The sequence below is a fragment of the Oryctolagus cuniculus genome, chromosome 2, assembly GCF_051225735.1.
Source record: "Oryctolagus cuniculus isolate XC-2025 breed Fujian yellow rabbit chromosome 2, ASM5122573v1, whole genome shotgun sequence".
NCBI classification, from domain to species: domain Eukaryota; kingdom Metazoa; phylum Chordata; class Mammalia; order Lagomorpha; family Leporidae; genus Oryctolagus; species Oryctolagus cuniculus.
Window position 1 is genome coordinate 48879551 of NC_142868.1, and position 21297 is coordinate 48900847.

Genomic DNA, 21297 nt, shown 5'->3' on the forward strand with positions numbered 1-21297 from the left:
AAAACAGTTTATAAAGCAAATTCAAAATGGGAAAAATGAGCAAATCACTAATTAAAAAATGGTACTATATTATAATGTAAGATTTTGCATAAACATCTTTAAAGTTTATAAAATCAGCAAATAAATGTTTAATAAATTCCACCATTAAGTAAAAATGGATAGGACATGTCTGATGCACTCTGAAGAGATTCTATCCCTCTCACTTGTGTTTCATTCTCATGCAATTTCAATAGCATTAAGGCATCTACAGATCATTCTTTAAAAACTTCATATACAAAGAAAAGAAAAAAAAAAAAAAAAACTTCATATACACAGCAACTTTTATTAACAAGAAAATGATATGCCCAGGCAAAAGCTAAACATGAATTTCTTACCTGCTTTTTGTTCTTTGCAACAGTTTGCAAGATTTGGGATCAAGTTTGGAGTCCCATCATCACAGAGGTTGTCATGGTGTTCCTAAGCAAAACAAACACCAATGAATAATTTTATGTACATAAATATATATATATATGTATACATAGTCACTAAGAGTGGCAATTTTGAATTTTTCTGCCAAGAACATAAACTCTAGAAATGAAGACTTATTTTCATAATTTTCTGGCTTAAAACACTATGAATCAGTCACAAAGAAAAACTGGGTTGCCTAGAAATTACTTTAGCAAAGGTATTTCAGGCCAAAATTAAAGAACGGAAATGTATAATAGTAACTTAAATTCATTCCATCTTTGATCTAGCTAGTGAAGGTAGGGAAAATGAGAGTGGCTAGAATTATGGGGTACTATATGTGATAACTGATGAGACACAGAATAGTCTAAGGTATATAAATTCTTTTAAAAAAACTAAAAAGAATTCTTAAGAAAAAAACAAACATAAAAAGTATAATAGGGTGTTTTGTCTTTTAAAGATGGGAATTATGTCTTGTATAAGTGTTTAAATCTCCTGTCTACATTATTACATTTTTGAGAAACAAATAAGAAGGTCACATTTTTATTTCTGTGTTTACCCAAATGAAAATTAAAGAGAGGCAAGTTAGAAAGGAAGGCGTATTGTAAACCCTATATATATAGAAGAGGAAAGCCTAACAACAGGATGCAGGACTTTGGCAGGAAAGAGTCAAGTCTATGAACCGGATCAAAGTCTCATCTTAATCATTACCTTCTTGTCCAGCCTCAAGCTAAATCCCTGGACAGCACTTCTTGAGAGCTATACATTTTCCTTTCTTTTCTTTTTTGTTAAAATAAAGACTGATTTATTTATTTGAAAGTCAGAGTTACACAGAGAGAACACACAGAGAGATTTTCTATCTGCTGGTACACTTCTTAGATGGCTGCAAAGGCCAGGGCTGGGCCAGAGAGAAACCAGGAGCCAGGAGCTTCTTTCAGGTCTCTTATGTGGGTAGCAGGAGCCCAAGCACTTGGGCCATCTTCTGCTGCTTTCTCAGGCCTTTACCAGGGAGCTGGATGAGAAGTGCAGCAGCCAGGACATGAACCAGCACCCATTTTGGATGCTAAAATCAAAGGTGGTGTCTTAACCTGCTATACCACAATGCTGACCCCTCATTTACTTCAATACATTCATTCCAGCAACTGCTGTTGCTCTAAGTAACAGTCTTATCCCAAACAATCCTTTCTTTCTCTCTCAAGTCAGTTCATTTTCCTGACTAGGAAAATGCATATACCAATATTTTGAAATAAACTAAACAACAAAGTTGTTTACCTTTGGATTCATTTTTAACTAAAACCACAAAAGTTAGCAATCAACTAAAATTTTATCTGCCTATCAACTCTGGCCAGCTTAGTAAAAGGATCACTGGTTATAAACCTGATGCTAGTGGCAGGACTTAATGGTTGCAATGTCATATTGTGTGTGTGTGTGTGTGTGTGTGTGTGTGAGAGATAGTTAATAAATAAAACTGACACAAATCATTAAGATGTTAAATCTCTTATACAAACACAAGATATGAAAAAGCAGTGATATATGTAACAGAGAACCAAATCAGCTCTTTAACTTAAAAAATCATTAAAACATTTAAAATAGAAATTGAGGGGCAGATGTTGTAGCACAGAGGGCTAAGCTGCCATCCGGGACACCTACATTACATATTGGAGTGCCTGGGATCAAGTCCATGCTCCTCTGTTTCTGATCTGGCTTCTTGCTAATGTTCCCAGAAGACAACAAAGGATGGTCAGGTACTTGGGTTCTTGCCTCATGGCTTTGGTCTGGCCTAGCCCCAGCTGCTGCAGGCATTTGGGGAGTAAACCAGCACATGGAAGATCTCTTAACCTCTGTCTCTCTCTCTCTCTGTCATTCTGACTTTCGAATAAACAAATTAAAAAAAAAAAAGCAACTCATTATTAATTATCTATGTAGGTAGGAAGTAATCCAGTTCACTTTAGCTTTGAAAACAAATGTATAGGCAAATTTATGTTAAAAAGCTTATGGTTTGGAAAAAATATTTGTAGTTGATGCACTGTTGAGAATTTCATATTATATCCCATTTAATGCTGAAATTAGGGGCTGATGTTTTGGCACAGTAATTTTAACCTGTCACCTGTGATGCCAGCATCCCATATCAAAATGCTACTTCAAGCCCCAAATGTCCTGCTTCCAATCTAGCTCCCTGACAACGTGCCTAGGAAGGCAGCAGAAGATGGCCAAAGGACTTGGGCCATTGCCACCTACGAGACCAGAAGGAGCTTCAGCCTGGCTCAGCCCCAGCTGTTGTGGCCATTTGTAGAGTGAAACAGTGGATAGAAGAAACAGTGGATAGTGTCACTGCCTTTCAAATAAATAATTTTTTTAAGTTGAAATTATTCTATAAGATAGAACAAACACTATCTTTTTATAGAAAAGGAAACCAGGACTTAAAAGTACTTTGTCCAGCTAAGTTGAGTCAGGATTGGAATTGAATCCAGGCACCCTGACTTCATAGCTTGCACAATCTGTCATGATTTTAACATCACCCTTCTCTGCATTCATTTAACAGCCTCTAAGCCTAAGTGGGACTAATACCTTTCCAGGAATACTACGGCTTATGAATCGCAGAACTGCCAACGGAAACTACACAACAAATGCCAGCCAGTTCTCATCATCTTCCTCTTTCCTCATATTAACTGAGTTTCAATGAACAAGCATGGCTGTAAGAGGTATTTTTAAGGCCAAATATTTTAGGTGAGAAGATAGGTAAAGTAAAAGACTGACAGATTAACTAATATAACTGAATAAAATTAATTATGCTTATATAGTTGATAATTATAATTAAGATCATGAACCCTTTGTAAACTATGGTCTTATATTAAATTCTACATACTGTGTAACCACACTTAAAAAAAAAAAAAAAAAAAAAAGAGGGGCCAGCACTGTGGCACACAGTTGGTTAAAGCCCTGGCCTGAAGTGACAGCATCCCATATGGGTACCGGCTGCTCCTCTTCCCATCCAGCTCTCTGCTCTGGCCTGGGATAGCAGTGGAAGATGGCCCACGTCCATGGAATCCTGCACCTGTGTAGGAGACCCGGAAGAAGCTCCTGGCTCCTGGCTTCGGATTGGCCCACTCCAGCCATTGTGGCCATCTGGGGAGTAAACCAGCAGATGGAAGACCTCTCTTCTCTTCTCTACCTCTCTCCGTAGGTCTTTCAAATAAATAAAACAAATCTTAAAAAAAAAGAAAAAAGAAAGAAACAAACTCCACACATCCCACACAGTGCTATAAATGAGAAAAGGAAAAATTTAGAGTGAGATATTTCCTCTTAAACTAGTATGAAATAATGACATTTCAGAGAGGTATCGCTTTGAATCACAATAAATTTTCAATCATTTTAGGAAATCTAACTCTCCTTACCTGTAAGCTCTCTAGAAATGGCTTAACAGAAGGTTTCTTCAGAACAGAACGAAGCACAAAGGTCTCAGTGGATGGGAAGTCCCTCTTGTAGGCAGGACAGGCTGGTGACCTGATGTCAGGGACTGTGCCTGAGTTCATTTCTGTCGTCAGTGTATCAAGATAAACAGCATCCTTCCACCCTTTACCCTCTACACAGTCAGCAATTTTGAGTCCTTCAAGATAAACATGTAAATGTGAGAGGCAGAAGATGTCTAAATCTGTATGCTCTAGATCAAAAATATCCATAGTTTATCTATTTGCAGATAGTAACATGCTCTTAAGAAATTTAAACCAAGGGGTAAACACTGTAGTGCAGTTGGTTAATCTACTACTTGGGACATCACATCCCACATTAGAGTACTAGTACGAGTCTCAGCTCTTCTGCTTCCAATCCAGCTTCCATTAATGTCCCTGGGAAGGCAAGAGATGATGGCCCAAGTACTTGGGCTCCTGTCACCCATGTGGGAAACCTGAATCATGTTCCCAGCTTCTCCTTGCTTTGGCCTGGCTCAGTCCTGGCTATTGCAGGCATTTGGGGAAAGAACCAGCAAATGGAAGTGCTCTCTATTCCTCTCTATATCTTCACCTTTCAACTAACTAAATAAATAAATCTAAAAAGGAAAAAAACAAAAAAAAAAACAAAAAAAACCTCAATCTTGGTAGATCCTGCTCAGGGAGTAACATCTGGCATTTCATTTGGAAATATTAAACAGAGAACTGGCAGTGGTCAGTTTTAATTCAAACCTACTAAGGGTAAGTTAAGTATGGAGTTTTGGTTACCATGGAAATCTGCATCAAAGAAGAAGAAATTCTCATGAATCAGCTATTATCCATTAATCTGCCTGAACATCTCTTACTTGCACAATAAAATTCTGTTGAGCACTGCCACATGAGCAACTTTACTGCTGAAGTCAGAAGCATTACTACACATAAGGGTGGTAGAAATGGGAAGAGGAGATGGTGAGATTACCAAACTAGTTCAGCCATATATGCAGTTCCTGCACCCAATGATTCTAGTCACATGTGGTCAAAAGTATTAGAAAAAATGGCATTCATACTGAACATGTGAAGATTTTCTTCTTGTTATTAGTCCCTAAACAATACTATATAACAACTTTACATGGCAGGTGTAAGTAACCAAGAGATTATTTAAGTATCTAGGAGCATGTGCGTAGGTTACTTAAGAGATTTGAGCATCTGTAGATTTTGGCATCCACAAGGGTCCTGGAACCAATAACCCAAGGATACTGAGAGAGGACAGGATCGAGACACTGAATAAGCCCCCACAACGATGCCATGTTTTCTTCCCCAAACTCTTCCTCATAAGACAGCACTAACCTGTGCTTCAGCAATTCCTTTAGCAAATACGTATGGGGCACTTAGGACACAATAGGTGGTCCTCAAGCTCCCCTAACCTTCAGCACAGACAATACAAAATCTAACTGAGAGGACTGGAAGGAAGGAGCTGTGGCCATAAAGGGTAGTCTGAGGGATCCTGGGATAAAACTACTTTGTGTCTTGACTGTAGTACAGTCATATGAATATATACACACGATAAAATTCCATGGGACGAAATATATGCATAAATAAGCACAATGTAAAACTGATGAAATCTGAAGACAAGCTGGTAGGCTGTACCAGTGTCAATTTCCTGGTTGTGACACTGTCACAATTAATCCAGTGAAACTGGATCTCTTTAGAACACTTCTTTAGATCACTTCGTACAACTGCATATGAATCTATATCTCAAAATAAAACTAACCAAGTGAGCCGTGGGTCACTTGGTTATTAATACTCCGCCTGCGGCGCCGGCATCCCATATGAGTGCCGGGTTCTAGTCCCGGTTGCTCCTCTTCCAGTCCAGCTCTCTGCTGTGGCCCTGGAGGGCAGTGGAGGATGGCCCAAGTGCTTGGGCCTCTGCACCGACATGGGAGACCAGGAGGAGGCACCTGGCTCCTGGCTTCGGATCGGCACAGCGCCGACAGTAACAGCCATTTGGGGAGTGAACCAGCAGAGGGAAAACCTTTCTCTCTGTCTCTCTCTCTTACTGTCTGTAACTCTAGCTGTCAAATAAATAAAAAAATTAATTTAAAAAATAAAAATAAAAAATTATTTCTTAGGTTTCTGGTTTCCCTTCTTCCCATATTGTTAGATTTTAAAAATAGAATAAATAAAAAGTTAAAGAAACAAATATACACAAGAACTAATACATGATGTTAAGGGAAATAATACAGAGGTAGAGGACAGGGATTAGATGGGAGGAGGCTATAACTGTTTTTGAATATTCAAGGACACCTTCTGATGTGTGAAAAACATGAGGAAGTGAGGCCTACAGAGATCTAGGGAAGAACTTTTCACTCAGAAAGCCAAGTGAAAATACCTTAAGTAGGAAAGTACCTGGTATAGCAGAGGCACAGCAAGGCCAGTGTGGCTGGGAGAGTGAACAAGGGAAACAGAGCTAAAAAAGCAGCTTGAGGTCAGGTGAGACCTAATAGAAATGGTATGGACCTTGGGTACTACTCCAAGTACAACGGAAAGCCAATGACCATTTTGAGAAGGGAGAAGACATAGTGTGGCATACATTAAAAGCAGCAGTGATAGCTCAAGCAGTTGGGTCCCTGCCACTTATGTGGGAAACCTGGACTATGTTTCTGCCTCTTGGCTTCAGCCCAGCCCCAGGCCTGGCTGTTGTGGGCATCTGGAGAAGGAAGCAACAGATAGCAGGTTTCCATCTGTCTGTTAGCCTCTGTCTCTCAAATAAAGTCTTTTTAAAAGGCCGTATTCTGTCTCCTGTGTAAAAGAATGTAAGAGGGGAGCAGGACAAGGGGGTAGCGGGTAAATCACTGATGATACACAGAAAAACCCAGGTTAGCAATGGTAATAGCCAGGGCCTCAGTGCCAGTAGTATAGGAAGTGAAAATTGGATACATGTCTGATATATTTGCAAGGCAAAAAAGAACCTTTTAATGCAATTCAAAGTTTAATTTGAAAAATAAAGGTGTCAAGATAATTCCAAGGTTTCTGACACATCAATTAGGGGAATTTATTTCTTCATTTACTGAGATGAAGAAAACAAAAGTGATTTAGCTGGTGAAGGAAAAAATAACCTAGAACTATTTAACTGGGGTGTTTATTAGACATTCAAGTGGAGATCTAAAAAAGTAGGTAAGTACTCATACAGATTGGGGAAGAGGCCACAGAAACATTTAAATTTCAAGTCAAGAACCCACAATCCTAGGGACAGTCAAGACAGAAAAAGGATCCAAGTATTGAACTTAGGAGGATTCAAACATTTAAAGGTATGCACAGAAGAGGAGGCACAAAGACAATATACAAAGACATGCAAAGAATGATGTCTTTAAGCCCAGTGAACTAAAGGGTATGGCTGTTATTCTGCCTATATCTGTCTACAATGCTGCCATGACCCCAGGAGAGGAATATATTGAGACCAAATGTGCTGAGGAACGTATTCAGTAGGTATGCAAACTAATGGGATAGCAATGAGGAGATAGCTGATCACCATGCCTATTTGGAACACAATCAAGAAGGAATGGGAGGAAAAGTTCTGACTGGACAGGAATAGGGGGTCAACAAAAAGTTTAAGACGAGACATTACAGTATATTTTACTTTAACGGGAAAAGTTAACAACTCAAAGACAGAGGACAACTCAGACAAGGTGCTTGAAGAGGGAGGGTCAGTAGGAATTGGCCCATAATGAAGGGGAAGGGTCCTGGAAAAGAACATCTCCACTGGAATAACAGGAAATGCAGATACAATTTTATAGAAACACAGCAGAAGCCCAAGACCTCTGCTTCTGACCTCTTTCATTTTCTCAGTAACAGAAGCCAGGAAGGCTGGTGTCATGGCTTAGCAGGCTGAGGCACTGCTTGCGACACCAGAATTACATACCAGAGCACCAGTTAGTCCCGGCTGCTCCACTTTTGATCCAGTGCCTTGCTAATACTTCAGGGAAAGCCCAAGAACTTGGGCCCATGTAACCCATGTAGGCAGAGTTCCTGGCTCTTGGCTTTGGCTTGGCCTAGCCTGGGCAGTGGTAGCCATTTGGGCAGTGAACCAGCAAATGAAAGATGTCTCTTTCTCTGCCCCTCTCTGTATCACTCTTGCCTTTCAAATAAATGAATAAATCTTAAAAAACAAACAAGCAAAAAAACCAGAATGAGCCAGGGACTACAAAAGAGCATCAGGGAACTTCATCTTGCCTTATTCCCGAGTAGAGTTGCCAGATTTAGCAAATAAAGATGCAGGAAAAATCCCAGTAAAATCTGAATTCTATCTAATTACTTATACATATGTACTCTGAAATAAAAAATGTTGCATGAGACATGCACTATAAAAAATTGTTTATAAGAACTAAATTACAATCACCTAAATATTAAAAAAAGAAAAACCCAGAGGGGGCAAGGGAAAAACAAGGTATGAAAGGTGAATTGATTAAGGAAGGTGCCAAGGTACCAAGAGCCCACTAGAGAAAAAACTGTGATGAAGCCAGCAGCTCATCAAATATTTAGCAGCTGTGGGCAGGTGCAGTTTAGGCAGAGATTTACTGGATGTGATTTCTGGTTAGATGGATCAAACGGAGGAAGAGGAGGAGGGGAAGGAGGAACCACAGGCATCACACAGGCTTCCTTTCCAAGCTCACCCCTTCAAGGACTTTCTATCTCATTTCACAGGATTTTTTATTCTTCCTAAAGGTGCACTAAGATATAATAAAATTCTGAGGGGCTATCAAGTAACCAGTTAGAAATAAAGAAGTCAACTCTAGTTGAAACAATGAGGCCCATCACTATGAATCATCTTCCAATCTGTCTTTCCCTGTCTTATCTCTTTGGGAACGGCTTAGTGTGGTGCGCAGGTTTTATGGCCTCATAATACACCACTTCAGACAGATGGAAGGAAAATACCAGAAGTAAACTGAGATCCTCAGGAAAGAATAAAGAGCATCAGAGACGGTCAGTATCTGGGTAAATATAACCAGGAGCTTTTTCCCTTCTTCAAGTTGTTTAAAGTTCATATGAGGACACTTTGAAAAGTTTGTAGAAAATGGCATTCGAAGATATTTATTTTGGTGTAAAATTTTGAAATTCATGCACATGTGAGGTCTTCAAAAAGTTCAAGGAAATGTACATAATGAAAAAACTATGCATGAGTTTCAAATTTTTCTTGCACCAAAAGAAACTTCTTTTAATTCCAATTTTTTTCCACAAATGTTTTTGAAGTCCCTTTATATGACTGTTTAAAGGAAACACAATAGTATCTTGTGGGGTTTATAGTAACATGTATGATACCTATAGTTTGAACAGTCATAAAAGGATTGCTGGAAAAGTAAGGCATAGTTTTCTAAAACATTTCTATTAGGGCAAGGGCTCCTAAAAGGCAGAGAACCATTAAGGTTTCCTCAAATTTCAGCATACAGTACACGTACACTAATCACAAATGTCTACCAAATGTGTAAGAGGCACAGGTACCAGGAAAAAATTAAATACTTGCCATGTGACGCCTTTGTGAGCTCTGAAAGGGGAACAGACCCTTCAGCTAAATATCCAGGCTCTGTTAAGCCAAGTTCAGACGACTTCTGGGAAAACATTTAAAGAAAAAAGTAGTATTACATTTTTTTACTTACAATATTACTGATACCTTTATGAAGATTTAAGTAAGCTTTATGGATTACCTGGAAATTTGGGGTTCAGTCACCCTTGTCATCTAGCATACTCAAAATATGCAGAAATTTAACAATGGAATATTCACCCTTAATTGTATCCTTAACATCTCACAAAACAAATTCCATCCCCTAGAAAAAGTTTAAAGGACACATTTTTGTTCTCTTATTGAAACCTATTAAGTTATGCCATCTGTTAGACTTTTTTAAAGAAGAAATTCTAGGCCGGCAGCAAGGCTCATTAGGCTAATCCTCCGCCTGCAGCGCCGGCACTCCGGGTTCTAGTCCCAGTTGGGGCGCCGGATACTGTTCCTGTTGCTCCTCTTCCAGGCCAGCTCTCTGCTGTGGCCCGGGAAGGCAGTGGAGGATGGCCCAAGTCCTTGGGCCCTGAAACCATATGGGAGACCAGGAGGAGGCACCTGGCTCCTGGCTTCCGATCAGTGCAGCGCGCTAGCTGCAACAGCCACTTGGGGGGGTGAACCAACGGAAAAAGGAAGACCTTTTTCTCTGTCTCTCTCACTAACTCTGCCTGTCAAAAAGAAAAAAAAAAAAAAAAAGAAATTCTAAAAATAAAGTTTTACGGAATTATCAAACAATGGCTAAGGATACAAGAAAATATTACTGGCCAGGGAGAAAATATTCATATTAATTCAGAAATTATTTTTAAATAGCGATGTAGATGCAAATAATTAAGCAAAGTTCTTATAAGATTATAGGTGACTCAAATATAAATAGAACGCACTGGACCCTCAAGGCTGTCTCACAACTATCAAACACTTACTATGCCAGTCCAAGTAAGATGAACAGGCCACATACTGGATCTAAGTGACAGAGACTTAGAGAAAAAGTTCCAACTATAATGGCAGTAGGCAGCTCCTTTCAGGAAAGAAATGAGAACCTATCATCTCCCACCAGAATTATGAGCAGGAAGCAGGAGAAGTCAATCATTAGATCAGCTTCCCTGCTCACATTGTTAAGATAACAGATCCTCATGGGTCTTATTTGTCACTTTAGTTAGTAAAATTCACATTGGTTCTTGTCTTTGGATAATCTTGACAGGCTTTGGTATAGGTATTTTTTAAGCTACAGAAGTCTCAAAAGCTATGTGAAAGAAACAAGCAGAGCAAAGGAGGAAGTGCTAGATGGTTACTATACCAGCCAGGGACAGCAAAAGGAAACCAAAGACTCCCAGATCTGAGGAGCACATAGCATATATAACCTCCATCCTATTTATCAGCAGAGATGACATAATCTGTTCCCAACAGACCAAAAGCTGCTTGAGGGCAGGACTGTGATGTATTCCCTGTTAAATCATCATCTTCTAGAACAGCTATAGGCAGAAGACCTCAGGACTCAATCTTTTTATTGACTTAGTAATCAAAAACAAGTTATTTATGAAAACACTTTCTAATAAGCAATAAACCTACCTACAACAATAAAACTTGTAGGAAACATACACAAACAGACATAAGTGTGCAATTTAAAATGCCAGTTACTATAAGCTAGAAAAAGGAACCAAAATTCAAGAAAGGCCCTGGCAATCTAAAAATTGCCTATACAGAAAACCTAAGCTTCATGTTCCTCCCTGCAAAGTAAATAAATTACCTTGGAGAAACCTGTAGAAGTTTCAATTGTGCATACTCTGCCTGTATCAATGTTGAAAATATGGAGAGCCATTACTCTGCCTTCGGCATCAGTTAGGTCTTCATCAGAGATACTCTGAGAGGATATTCTCCGACGCTTGGATGGTATCTCTGCAAGAAGCCCAGGCTGCTGACGTTCAATAATGTCTTCATCTACGGCAACACACACAACACCAAAAAAAAAATGACATAACATAGGCAAAATTTTCTTTTAGAGGATCATTTTAAAATTTTGTTAAGTTTGGGAAATCAAGTGTTAGTGTCTATTCAATGGAAATTCTAGCACATTTTTATTCAAAAAAATAAATTTAGCTGAAAGGCAGGAGAACATTACAACTAAAAGATAATAAATTATTACAAATGAATTTGTATTAGTGATATGGTATCTTTTAAATCCATGATGAAACCTTCTGTTTTGAACACTGTAAGGAATTTTTTTTTTGAGAGTGAGAGTAAGAGTGAAAGTGAGAGTGAGAGTGAGAGAGAGAGAGAAAGAGATCTTCCATCTGCTGGGTTACTCTCAAGATGGACACAACAGCCAGAGCTGGGCCAAGCCAAAACCAGGAGCTTCTTCTGGGTTCCCCACATGGGTGACAGGGGCCCAAGCACTTAGGTCATCTTCTGCTGTATTCCCAGGCCATTATCAGGGAAGTGGAGCAACCAGGACATGAACAGGTGCCTATAAGGGATGCCAAAGTTGAAGGCCACAGCTTTACCCACTATAACACAATGTTGGCTCCACGAATGTTCATTTTCTAATACTGTTCTGTTTTGATTGTGTATAATTTTGTAAAAAAAAAAACAAAAAAACAAAAAAACACACACACACATAAAAAATTGGCCTCAGTTCTTTCTTCTTACAAAAAAGGAATCTGCAGAATTATAACAATGACATAAAATACATTTAAAAATCCATACAAAAACTTAAAAGAGGTAAGCTACAAATTACACTTACAGATCAGAATATCTGAATGGGTCATGTACAGTAGAAATAGAAGAATAACATTTGTTGAGTAAACAATGCACAGCACACAAGGTGCTGAAATGCACTTCAAGAAGTTTCAAGATGTTAAAACAAAAACAAAAAAAAGATGTCAAAACAAAATCATTTAGAACCATAAAGTGTAAAACACCTTAAGAATGATTATGATTACAGTAAGGTCAGGATTTTGTGGAATTCTGACTAGAATGCTTTGTGATCAAAAAAAAAATTAAATGTGACTGAAAAATAACCAATCTAAAGTAAAGAATACGGCAGACTATTAAAAGATATCAGGCTGGAGACATTTCTAAACATGAGTGTTGGGTGTTTGGAATTCAGATAAATGCTTGCCAAATTTAGTGATTCTGTAAAAATAAAGGTTTGTCAACCCAAATTTGCCATATGCCCTAAGCTGAAACAACTAATTAGTTGATCTTATCAGAACTGAAAACTTAATTATGACCAGCTGAAAATGAAGCCTTAACAATGCCTGGTATCGATCAGGGCTCATGCTGTGGGGCAGCAGGTTAAAACCCTGGCCTGAAGCACTAACATCCCATTTGGGCACCAGTTCTAGTCCCGGCTGCCCCTCTTCCTATCCAGCTCTCTGCTATGGCCTGGGAAAGCAGTGGAAGATGGCCCGAGTCCTTGGGCCCCTGCACACATATGAGATACCTGGAAGAAGCTCCTGGCTCCGTACTGGCGTAGCTCCGGTTGTTATAGCCCTCTGGGGAGTGAACCAGCGGAAGGAAGACCTCTCTCTCTCTCTCTCTCTGAAACTCTACTTTCAAATAAATAAAATAAATCTTTAAAAAAAAAATCCCTGGTATCAGGTTTTTTAAGAGACATCAGAAATCCAGACTTTCTGTATGAAGGTTCTAATCCTGGTTGGGGCACCGGATTCTGTCCCGGTTGCTCCTCTTCCAGGTCAGCTCTCTGCTATGGCCCGGGAGTGCAATGGAGGATGGCCCAAGTTCTTGGGCCCTGCACTCGCATAGGAGACCAGGAGGAGGCACCTGGCTCCTGGCTTCGGATCAGCGTGGCGCAGTGCAGCGGGCTGGCCATAGCTGCCATTTGGAGGGTAAGCCAATGGAAGGAAGACCTTTCTCTCTCTCTCTGTCTAACTCTGCCTGTCAAAAAAAAAAAAAAAAAAAAAAAAAAAAAGGTCAGGTTCTATGATAAAATAAAACTGTGTTCTAAAAAGATGATTACTTTTACACTGTGGATACATCTTCTTTATATTGTGGAATCAAGTCTTTAAAAGCATAGAAGTCAAAATTGATGAATGATTCCTACTCACTCAGATTTGCTGTCTCCATCTCTCTCTGTGCCTCTGAGAAGTCTGGACAGGCAGCCATTTGCTCGTATTCCTTTATGGAGTGAAAAGCTGACTGGAAGGCAGATATTCGCTCTCGCAAGGAATTAACATTTCCATACAGTCCAGGGCTGCCCTATTGAAGTATAAACCAGAGCGTGTCATAAAGTTTCTATATTCTAGGTCTATAACCACTGAATCCACAACTACATGCACAAGGGCCTTTTGAAGGTCAGAAGTCATCAATGGAGGCAGCAAGGCTCTACTCCCTGGAATGAAGCATCTTCCATGTGAATAGCGGGCATGCTGTAATCATTGCAGTCTCCCTTCCATTCCTCCCACAGTGTTCAGCAAAACCTAAGCTAAGAGTAGTAGCAGTGTGCAGCAGAGGGCTGCGTGGCGACATGCTTGTGAACACCAATACTTCCAGACCCATGCATCACACGCAGAAGTCTGGCACTGGTACTAAATGTTTTAAAAAGGCATCCAGACAAAATGCATCCCAAATACACGGTGTATAAACAACTCTTAGAAGGATTCTCAGAGATTTAAAGGCTTTCATTGTTACTTTAGTATTCATTACCTGAGATACTCTCAGCAAAATAAATCTGAAAGGGAAAGAGATTCAGCTCAAAGATGTTTGAGGGAGACCAACCTGAGAGACTATTTGATGATACAAAGAAAGCAGTGAATACCAGAGATGGGGCCAGGAAGAAGGGAGAGGAGAAATCTACTTATCTAGGAATTTTCCCATGGGTTATGATGATAGTGCCCAGTGGGAGTCAACTGAGGGGCACTACTGTTGCACGTCAGCCTTGGCATACCTCCTTCTGTCCAAGCTGGTGTCTTCACACACCTCCAGGCCACACATGCCCTCTAGTCCAGGAGGTCAGAAGGAGACACTGAGGCTCCACACTAGTGCTGAGACCCACTCTCGCATTACTCTCCCCTGCTAAAACTGTCATGATTTCATGGGACCTGGAGAAGGTTCATGTCCTGGGGGTTGAAAAAAGCTATTCACCTAGACACTAAGTTATATGGTGACCACTCACAAGCTTTCTGGAAACCCTGCTAATGTGTCCAAGTCAAAGAAAGAAAAAAGGCTGGCGCCACGGCTCACTAGGCTAATCCTCCGCCTTGCGGCGCCGGCACACCGGGTTCTAGTCCCGGTCGGGGTGCCGGATTCTGTCCCGGTTGCCCCTCTTCCAGGCCAGCTCTCTGCTGTGGCCAGGGAGGGCAGTGGAGGATGGCCCAAGTGCTTGGGCCCTGCACCCCATGGGAGACCAGGATGAGTACCTGGCTCCTGCCATCGGATCAGCGCGGTGCGCCGGCCGCAGCGCGCCAGCCGCGGCGGCCATTGGAGGGTGAACCAATGGCAAAGAAAGACCTTTCTCTCTCTCTCTCACTGTCCACTCTGCCTATCAAAAAAAAAAAAAAAAAAAAAAATTATGGCAGTCAGAAGGAAGTAGTGATTATACATCAAATAAGTTTACTATTCAGATTTTTTTCCTCTTACACCAATGGGCAATAGTAAAGTAAAAGTTACCTTTGAAGATATTGCATGAAGAAAAAGCAGTTAACATCTCGTAGCCATGTTTGATGGTGAACTGTTCACACCTTTGAGTCTATTCCCAGTTAAATTCACTCATAAAGTAAACCCTCTGTGACATAAGACCAGAACACTTTAAATTCAAATATGCTGATGATGTAAACCTTTATGATGCAAACAACACATAATATGCATAAAAGGCTTTTGCACAACTCATCTGGTTGAGACAAGGTTATCTTAGAGTTATACACTTTACCTTGAATTTTTTTTAAACTTATATTTGAACATGTTAGACTGTAGTAGGGCTAAGTATAACTCAGAACTCTTTGAAAGCTGTTTAAAACAAATTCTAAGTTTCTCCAGCCAAATTTATTTTTATTTTCTGCTGGAGAAAGAGAACAGTGGCGACATGATACATGGATGAAAAGTCCAAACGTACTGCTTTCTGGATGCTTTTGTCTAATGAATGGTGTCGGGCAGTTGCCAACACCCCTTCTACACACCAGAAACTGTTCTAGCAGCTCAGGATCCAGGAAGAAAACTACATTCTAGAGTGAAATTCTGGGAATACAGAGTTTCAGGTACAAGAGGTGCTACAGAGAAGATCAAGCATTGTTGTGACTAAGTGACTAAAAGTTATGACTTTTCAGTCAGAACAAAACTCCATCTGAAGTAACATATGAGTTGAAAAGGTAGTTTAAGGGAAGTGATCAGTGAGGGAGGGGGAACAAGAGCCAAGCCCCACCCCCCCCAAAAAAAAAAACAGGGTGGTTGCTGGAAGAAGCCAGGCTGCCCAGTGAATGGAAACAGACCAGGAGATGGTGCCAGCACCAGACAGGACTCAACTCAGGGAGTGAATGTGAAGGCTTCAGGAAACAGTCTAATTCAAGCATATCAAGAAAATACAGGATAGTTCCAAGCAGCTAGTGATTAGCCAGATTTATACAAAATCCATCTCTCTGACATCTATGTGAAATGCTGGATGGATTAGAGAAAGGGAGAAGAGACCAATGATGAAAAAGCAGCTGGGAGTCTTGGCAATAATCACATGAAGGTACATGTAGCATGTAGCAGTGGAGCTGTGAGAGGTGAGAAATTACAGATAGGTTTTTGAAATGCAACCTAAAGTTGGTTGTGATTTAGATGAGGGATACAAGAAAGAAAAGAAGCAAGGAAGACTAATAGATATCTGGCCAACTGGATGATGATGACTTGGACTGAGGTGCGGAGGTGCTCTGAAAGAGCTGGCAGAGTGGAAATCTAGTTTGGATTTGGTCATATTTATGCTTGAAATGCTTATCACACACCCTCATGAAGATACTGAACAGACAACTGGCAACTAGATCTGGAGCTCTCAGGAGCTCTGGGCTGAAGACAAACATTTTGGAGCCATCAGTCTACAAATGACTGAAGCAAAGATGTGGGAGCAGAGAGGAACCCTGGGGACTCCAGCATTTTTTGACAGCAAAACTGAAGAAGGGGAAGAATTAGCAAATGAAAGAAGGACCGACCTGTGTGACACAGGAAAAAAGATCAGGTCCATGTGGGAAAAAAACAGCTGACAGGGGAAGTCAACAAACAAAACCTGACTTGCTAGAGCAAGCTGGAACTAACAGGAAACAAACTGACCTGCTACAGACCCCACAGCATCAGATACTTCTGAAATAAGGGTACGGGTAGGACTACAAACAGAAGAAAGGTTGAAACTGTGCCAAAGATCTTGAACCCTCTCGATTGCTCCACAAATAGTTTTGGAGAGAATATGGAGACACAAGACTCAAGAACTCCAAGAGCACAGAGGACAGAGGTGTCACATCTCCTCAATGAACAGTGATATTTCCATCCATATTTTCCTACTAACTGTCAGAGTCCTAGGGCTCAGGTATGTACCACCAAGAATTTTTCTTAGGGAAAACAGATCAGCCAAAGGGAAAAGCCCCCTAGATGCTGACATTTCGGAGTCCTGTCACAGACAATGTGGCTGGCTCTTTTGCCCTACATAGCACTCTACTAGTCAACAAATTCTGTTTGTGCACATGGAGTTCCCAAGTAGTTTTCCACAGTGTCTCTCTCTTACCTATCAACAGTCAAAGATCAGCAGGTATCTGAACACAACACAGTTCAAAAAATGAAATAAGCAGTGAAAAAGAACCCAAGAGATCAAGAAAAACAATTTTAAAATTATTATATCCCCAATAATCCACAACAGAAGACATATTATATCACTAAATGTTGTAATGTCACAATAGAACTTCCAGAATGAAAAAAACAAGGAATTAGGAGTTAAAATATTTGTTGAATGAAAGAATTATCAGGACTCAAATTTTGCAAACTAAATTACATTGGAGAATTGCCTTCAAAATTTTGATGGAAAAAATTTCAACCTAGATTTCTATTCCAACACAAAAGATAATCAGATGTGCTGGCAGATCAAACTTCAACAGATAAGCAGACTTTTGGTGCTGGCGTCATGGTGCAAGTGCTTACTGAGCGCTGTCTGTGACACCAGCATCCTATATGGGTACTGGTTCATGTTCTGACTACTCTACTTCCAAACCAGCTCCTGCTAATATGCATGGGAAAGCAGAAGATGGCCCAAGTGCTTCGGCCCCTACCACCCACATCAGAGACACAGATGAAGCTCCTGGCTTCAGTGTGGCCCAGCCCAGGCCATTCGGGTCATTTGGGGTGCAGCAAATGGAAGATCTCTCTAACTCTGCCTTTCAAATAAAATAAATCCTTGGGGAAAAAAAAAAAAAAAAGCCTGCAGCATTTCCAGAAAAAAATGAGGAACTAAATGAACAAAGATACAAGAACAAGAAAACAGGTGATTCAAATGGGACAATCTAAGGGAATTATTGGGGCTGTCACTGTGGTGTAGCAGGTAAAGCTGACGTCTGCAGTGCCAGCATCCCATCTGGGCATTGGTTCAAGTCCTGGCTGCTCCACTTCCAATCCAGCTCTCTGCTATGGCCTGGGAAAGCACTAGAAGATGGCTCAAGTTCTTGGGCCCCTGCACCTACACGGGAGACCCAAAAGAAGCTCCTGGTTTCTAATCAGCCTAGCTACGGTCATTGCGGCCAATTGGGGAGTGACCAGTGGATGGAAGACCTCTCTCTCTGCCTCTCCTTCTCTCTCTGTGTAACTCTATCAAATAAATAAATAAATCTTAAAAAAAAAAAAAAAAGGAATTACTGAGGATGAATTAAAAGAAGTCACAAAAGACATCTGTCTAGCAAGCTTTAACAGTGATCACGCTACACAGAAGTCTCCAAGAAAATGAACTGATAGGTTTACTGTGACTTCAAATTTTCAGGATGGGATTATATAATAAAAGACTAAACAAACAGAAAGAAGTACTCATTTACTAGGAAAAACAAAAGCTGTGCCAAAAAGGAAATCACAGCACAGCAACTAGCAGTTTGTGAAAAATATAGCGTGCTGCTGGCGCCGTGGCTCACTAGGCTAATCCTCCGCCTTTCGGCGCCGGCACACAGGGTTCTAGTTACGGGTCGGGGCGCCGGATTCTGTCCCGGTTGCCCCTCTTCCAGGCCAGCTCTCTGCTGTGGCCAGGGAGTGCAGTGGAGGATGGCCCAAGTACTTGGGCCCTGCACCCAATGGGAGACCAGGAGAAGTACCTGGCTCCTGCCATCGGATCAGCGCAGTGCGCCGGCCGCGGCGGCCATTGGAGGGTGAACCAACGGCAAAGGAAGACCTTTCTCTCTGTCTCTCTCTCTCTCTCTCACTGTCCACTCTGCCTGTCAAAAAATAAAAAAATTTAAAAAAAAAGAAAAATATAGCGTGCTAAATAATGCATACTGAACTCCGATTTAAACAAAAATTATAACTGTATTAGAAGGACGGGGAGTGGGGAAAGTGTTGGGACATGTATGGGTAGGAAACGTGAGGAAAAAAATCTATTTTTCATAGAAATAACAATAGCAAATCCAAAGCATACCATTCATGTCACAGGCATTGCTGGAAGCACATCTTATCTCTTAATCATTCTCATTAAAATCCTTGCTATTATTATCACCAAATAACTTGACAAAGTTCACAATTAATTCATAACAAAGCCAAGAATCAAACCCAAGCAATATTGTTCCAGATTCCATGTTCTTTTCTACTACAACAGCAGTTCTCATTTCTTTTTTTTTTTTTTTTTTTGACAGGCAGAGTTAGACAGTGAGAGAGAATAACAGAAAGGTCTTCCTTCCGTTGGTTCACCCCCCAAATGGCCGCTATGGCCGGCGTGTAGCGCCAATCCAAAGCCAGGAGACAGGTGCTTCCTCCTGGTCCCCTATGCGAGTGCAGGGGCTCAAGGACTTGGGCCATTCTCCACTGCCTTCCTGGGCCACAGCAGAGAGCTGGAATGGAAGAGGAGCAACCGGGACAGAATCCGGTGCCCCAACCCGGACTAGAACCCAGGGTGCCAGTGCTGCAGGCAGAGGATTAGCCAAGTGAGCCGCGGTGCTGGCTTTTTTTTTTTTGAAAAGTAGAAAGAAACAGAGATCTTCCCTAAATGCCAGCAATACCTGGGGCTAAGCCAAGCCCATGCCAGGAGCCAAGAACCCAATCCAAGTCTCCCACATAGGTGGCAGGGATCCAACTAAAGCCATCACCTGCTCCATGCCAGGTTGCACATCAGTAAGAAGTTGAAATCAAGAGAGAAATCCAGACCTTAATACAGCCACTCACACTCAGATAGGGAATGTAGGTATTTCAAGTAGCCTATTAACAGCTTGGTCCTTTTCCAATTTTTAAAAAAATATTTATTGTTTGAGAGGCAGAGTTAGAGAGACAGAGAGAGACAGAGACAGAGAAAGGTCTTCCATCCACTGGTTCACTCCCCCAAAAGGCCAGAAGGGCTAGAGCTGGGCTGATCCAAAGCCAGGAAATGGAGTTTCTTCAGGGTCTCCCATGCGGGTGCAGAGGCCCAAACATTTGGGCAATCTTTCACTGCTTTCCCAAGACATAATAAGCAGAGAGCTATATTGGAAGAGGAGCAGCCAGGACACGAACCCATATGGGATGCCGGTGCCACAGGAGGAAGCTTAGCCTACTAGGCCACAGTGCCAGCCCTGCCCCTTTTCTATTCTTAAAAATTGTGGACTCTGGACTCTTTGTTTATATTGGTTATATAGATCAAAAGTTCCTTAACAGCCTTTTCAGAGTAGTGGAAATCTATTAATACACACAGCTCAATGGCATCATTGCACAGCTAGTTAAGCTGCCAGCTGGGACACCTACATCCCTTACAGTGCCATTTGAGTCCAGTTACTCTGCTTCCAATCCAGCTCCTTGCTGACATGCCTCAGAAGTAGCAGATGATGGCCAAGTTCCTGCCTTCCACCTGGGAGACTTGAAAGGAGTTCCTGGCCTGGCCTAGCTCGGCTGTTGCAGGCATCTGAGGAATGAACAAGCAGATGGAAGACATATGTCACTCTGCCTTTCAAATAAATAAATCTTAAAAATTTTTTTCTTGGGAGCCAGCATTGTGGTGGAACAGGTAAAGCTGCCACCTATGATCCCATATGGGTGCCAGTTTGAGTCCCGGATGTTCCACTTCTGATCCAGCTCCCTGCTAATGTGCCTGGGAAGGCAACAAATAATAGCCCAAATTCATTAGGCCCCTGCACTCACATAGGAGACCCAGAAGATGATCCTGGCTCCTGACTTTGGTCTGGCCCAGCCCCAGCAGTTGCAGTCATTTGGAGAGTAAACAAGCAGAAGGAAGCTCTCTGTCTCTCAAATAAATAAATCTCAGAAATAAAATATTCTTAAAGGTTAGTTGCAAATGCCAAGTATGAATCCATGTCAATGAACTTTCATACTTGTACCTATGCATGATTTTGTAACAGTATGTGCTACTCATTTGGAAAATATTAGTTCAATGAATCATGAGGATCTTCCAAATGTTAACACATTTTATTCAGCAGTTTCAACATATCACATTCATGAATACACTTATCAATCAATCATCAAGTCTAACTGTGGGGCAGTTGTCAAGCTTATGTTTCCAAAACTCTGATTTTCTCTTAAAAAATAAAATTTTCACTAGTAAATATTTTAATTTTTGTGGCCAGATTCATGGTTCATTTTTTATAAAACAACCACACTTCCAAGTCTAATTGTGGATCAATTGTCCTTTCAAGTAAAAATTATGTTCCAGGAAGAGTGGTTTGTTTGGCCCATAGCTCAATCACACAAATGTTTTCCTCAAACGCCCATCATACATCTGTAGGCACCTAT

General features: G+C 40.9%; 1 protein-coding gene across 11 annotated transcripts in view; it reads right to left on the minus strand.

Annotated features, from left to right (window-relative positions):
- Positions 1–21297, minus strand: part of CDCA2 (cell division cycle associated 2) — a 60111-nt gene that overhangs the window by 34384 nt on the left and 4430 nt on the right. For 8 of the 11 annotated variants that reach the window (XM_089327228.1, XM_008249409.5, XM_089327224.1 and 5 more), the window contains exons 5-9: positions 13482–13632; positions 11162–11352; positions 9388–9472; positions 3840–4051; positions 375–456 (exon numbers count right to left, since the gene is read on the minus strand). In XM_089327228.1, coding sequence (XP_089183354.1) covers positions 375–456; positions 3840–4051; positions 9388–9472; positions 11162–11352; positions 13482–13632 — 721 coding nt within the window. Of the gene's footprint in view, positions 1–374; positions 457–3839; positions 4052–9387; positions 9473–11161; positions 11353–13481; positions 13633–14079; positions 14105–21297 lie in introns of all 11 variants that reach the window. The other 3 variants (XM_070068272.2, XM_017338006.4, XM_089327226.1) reach the window with 2 other exon arrangements.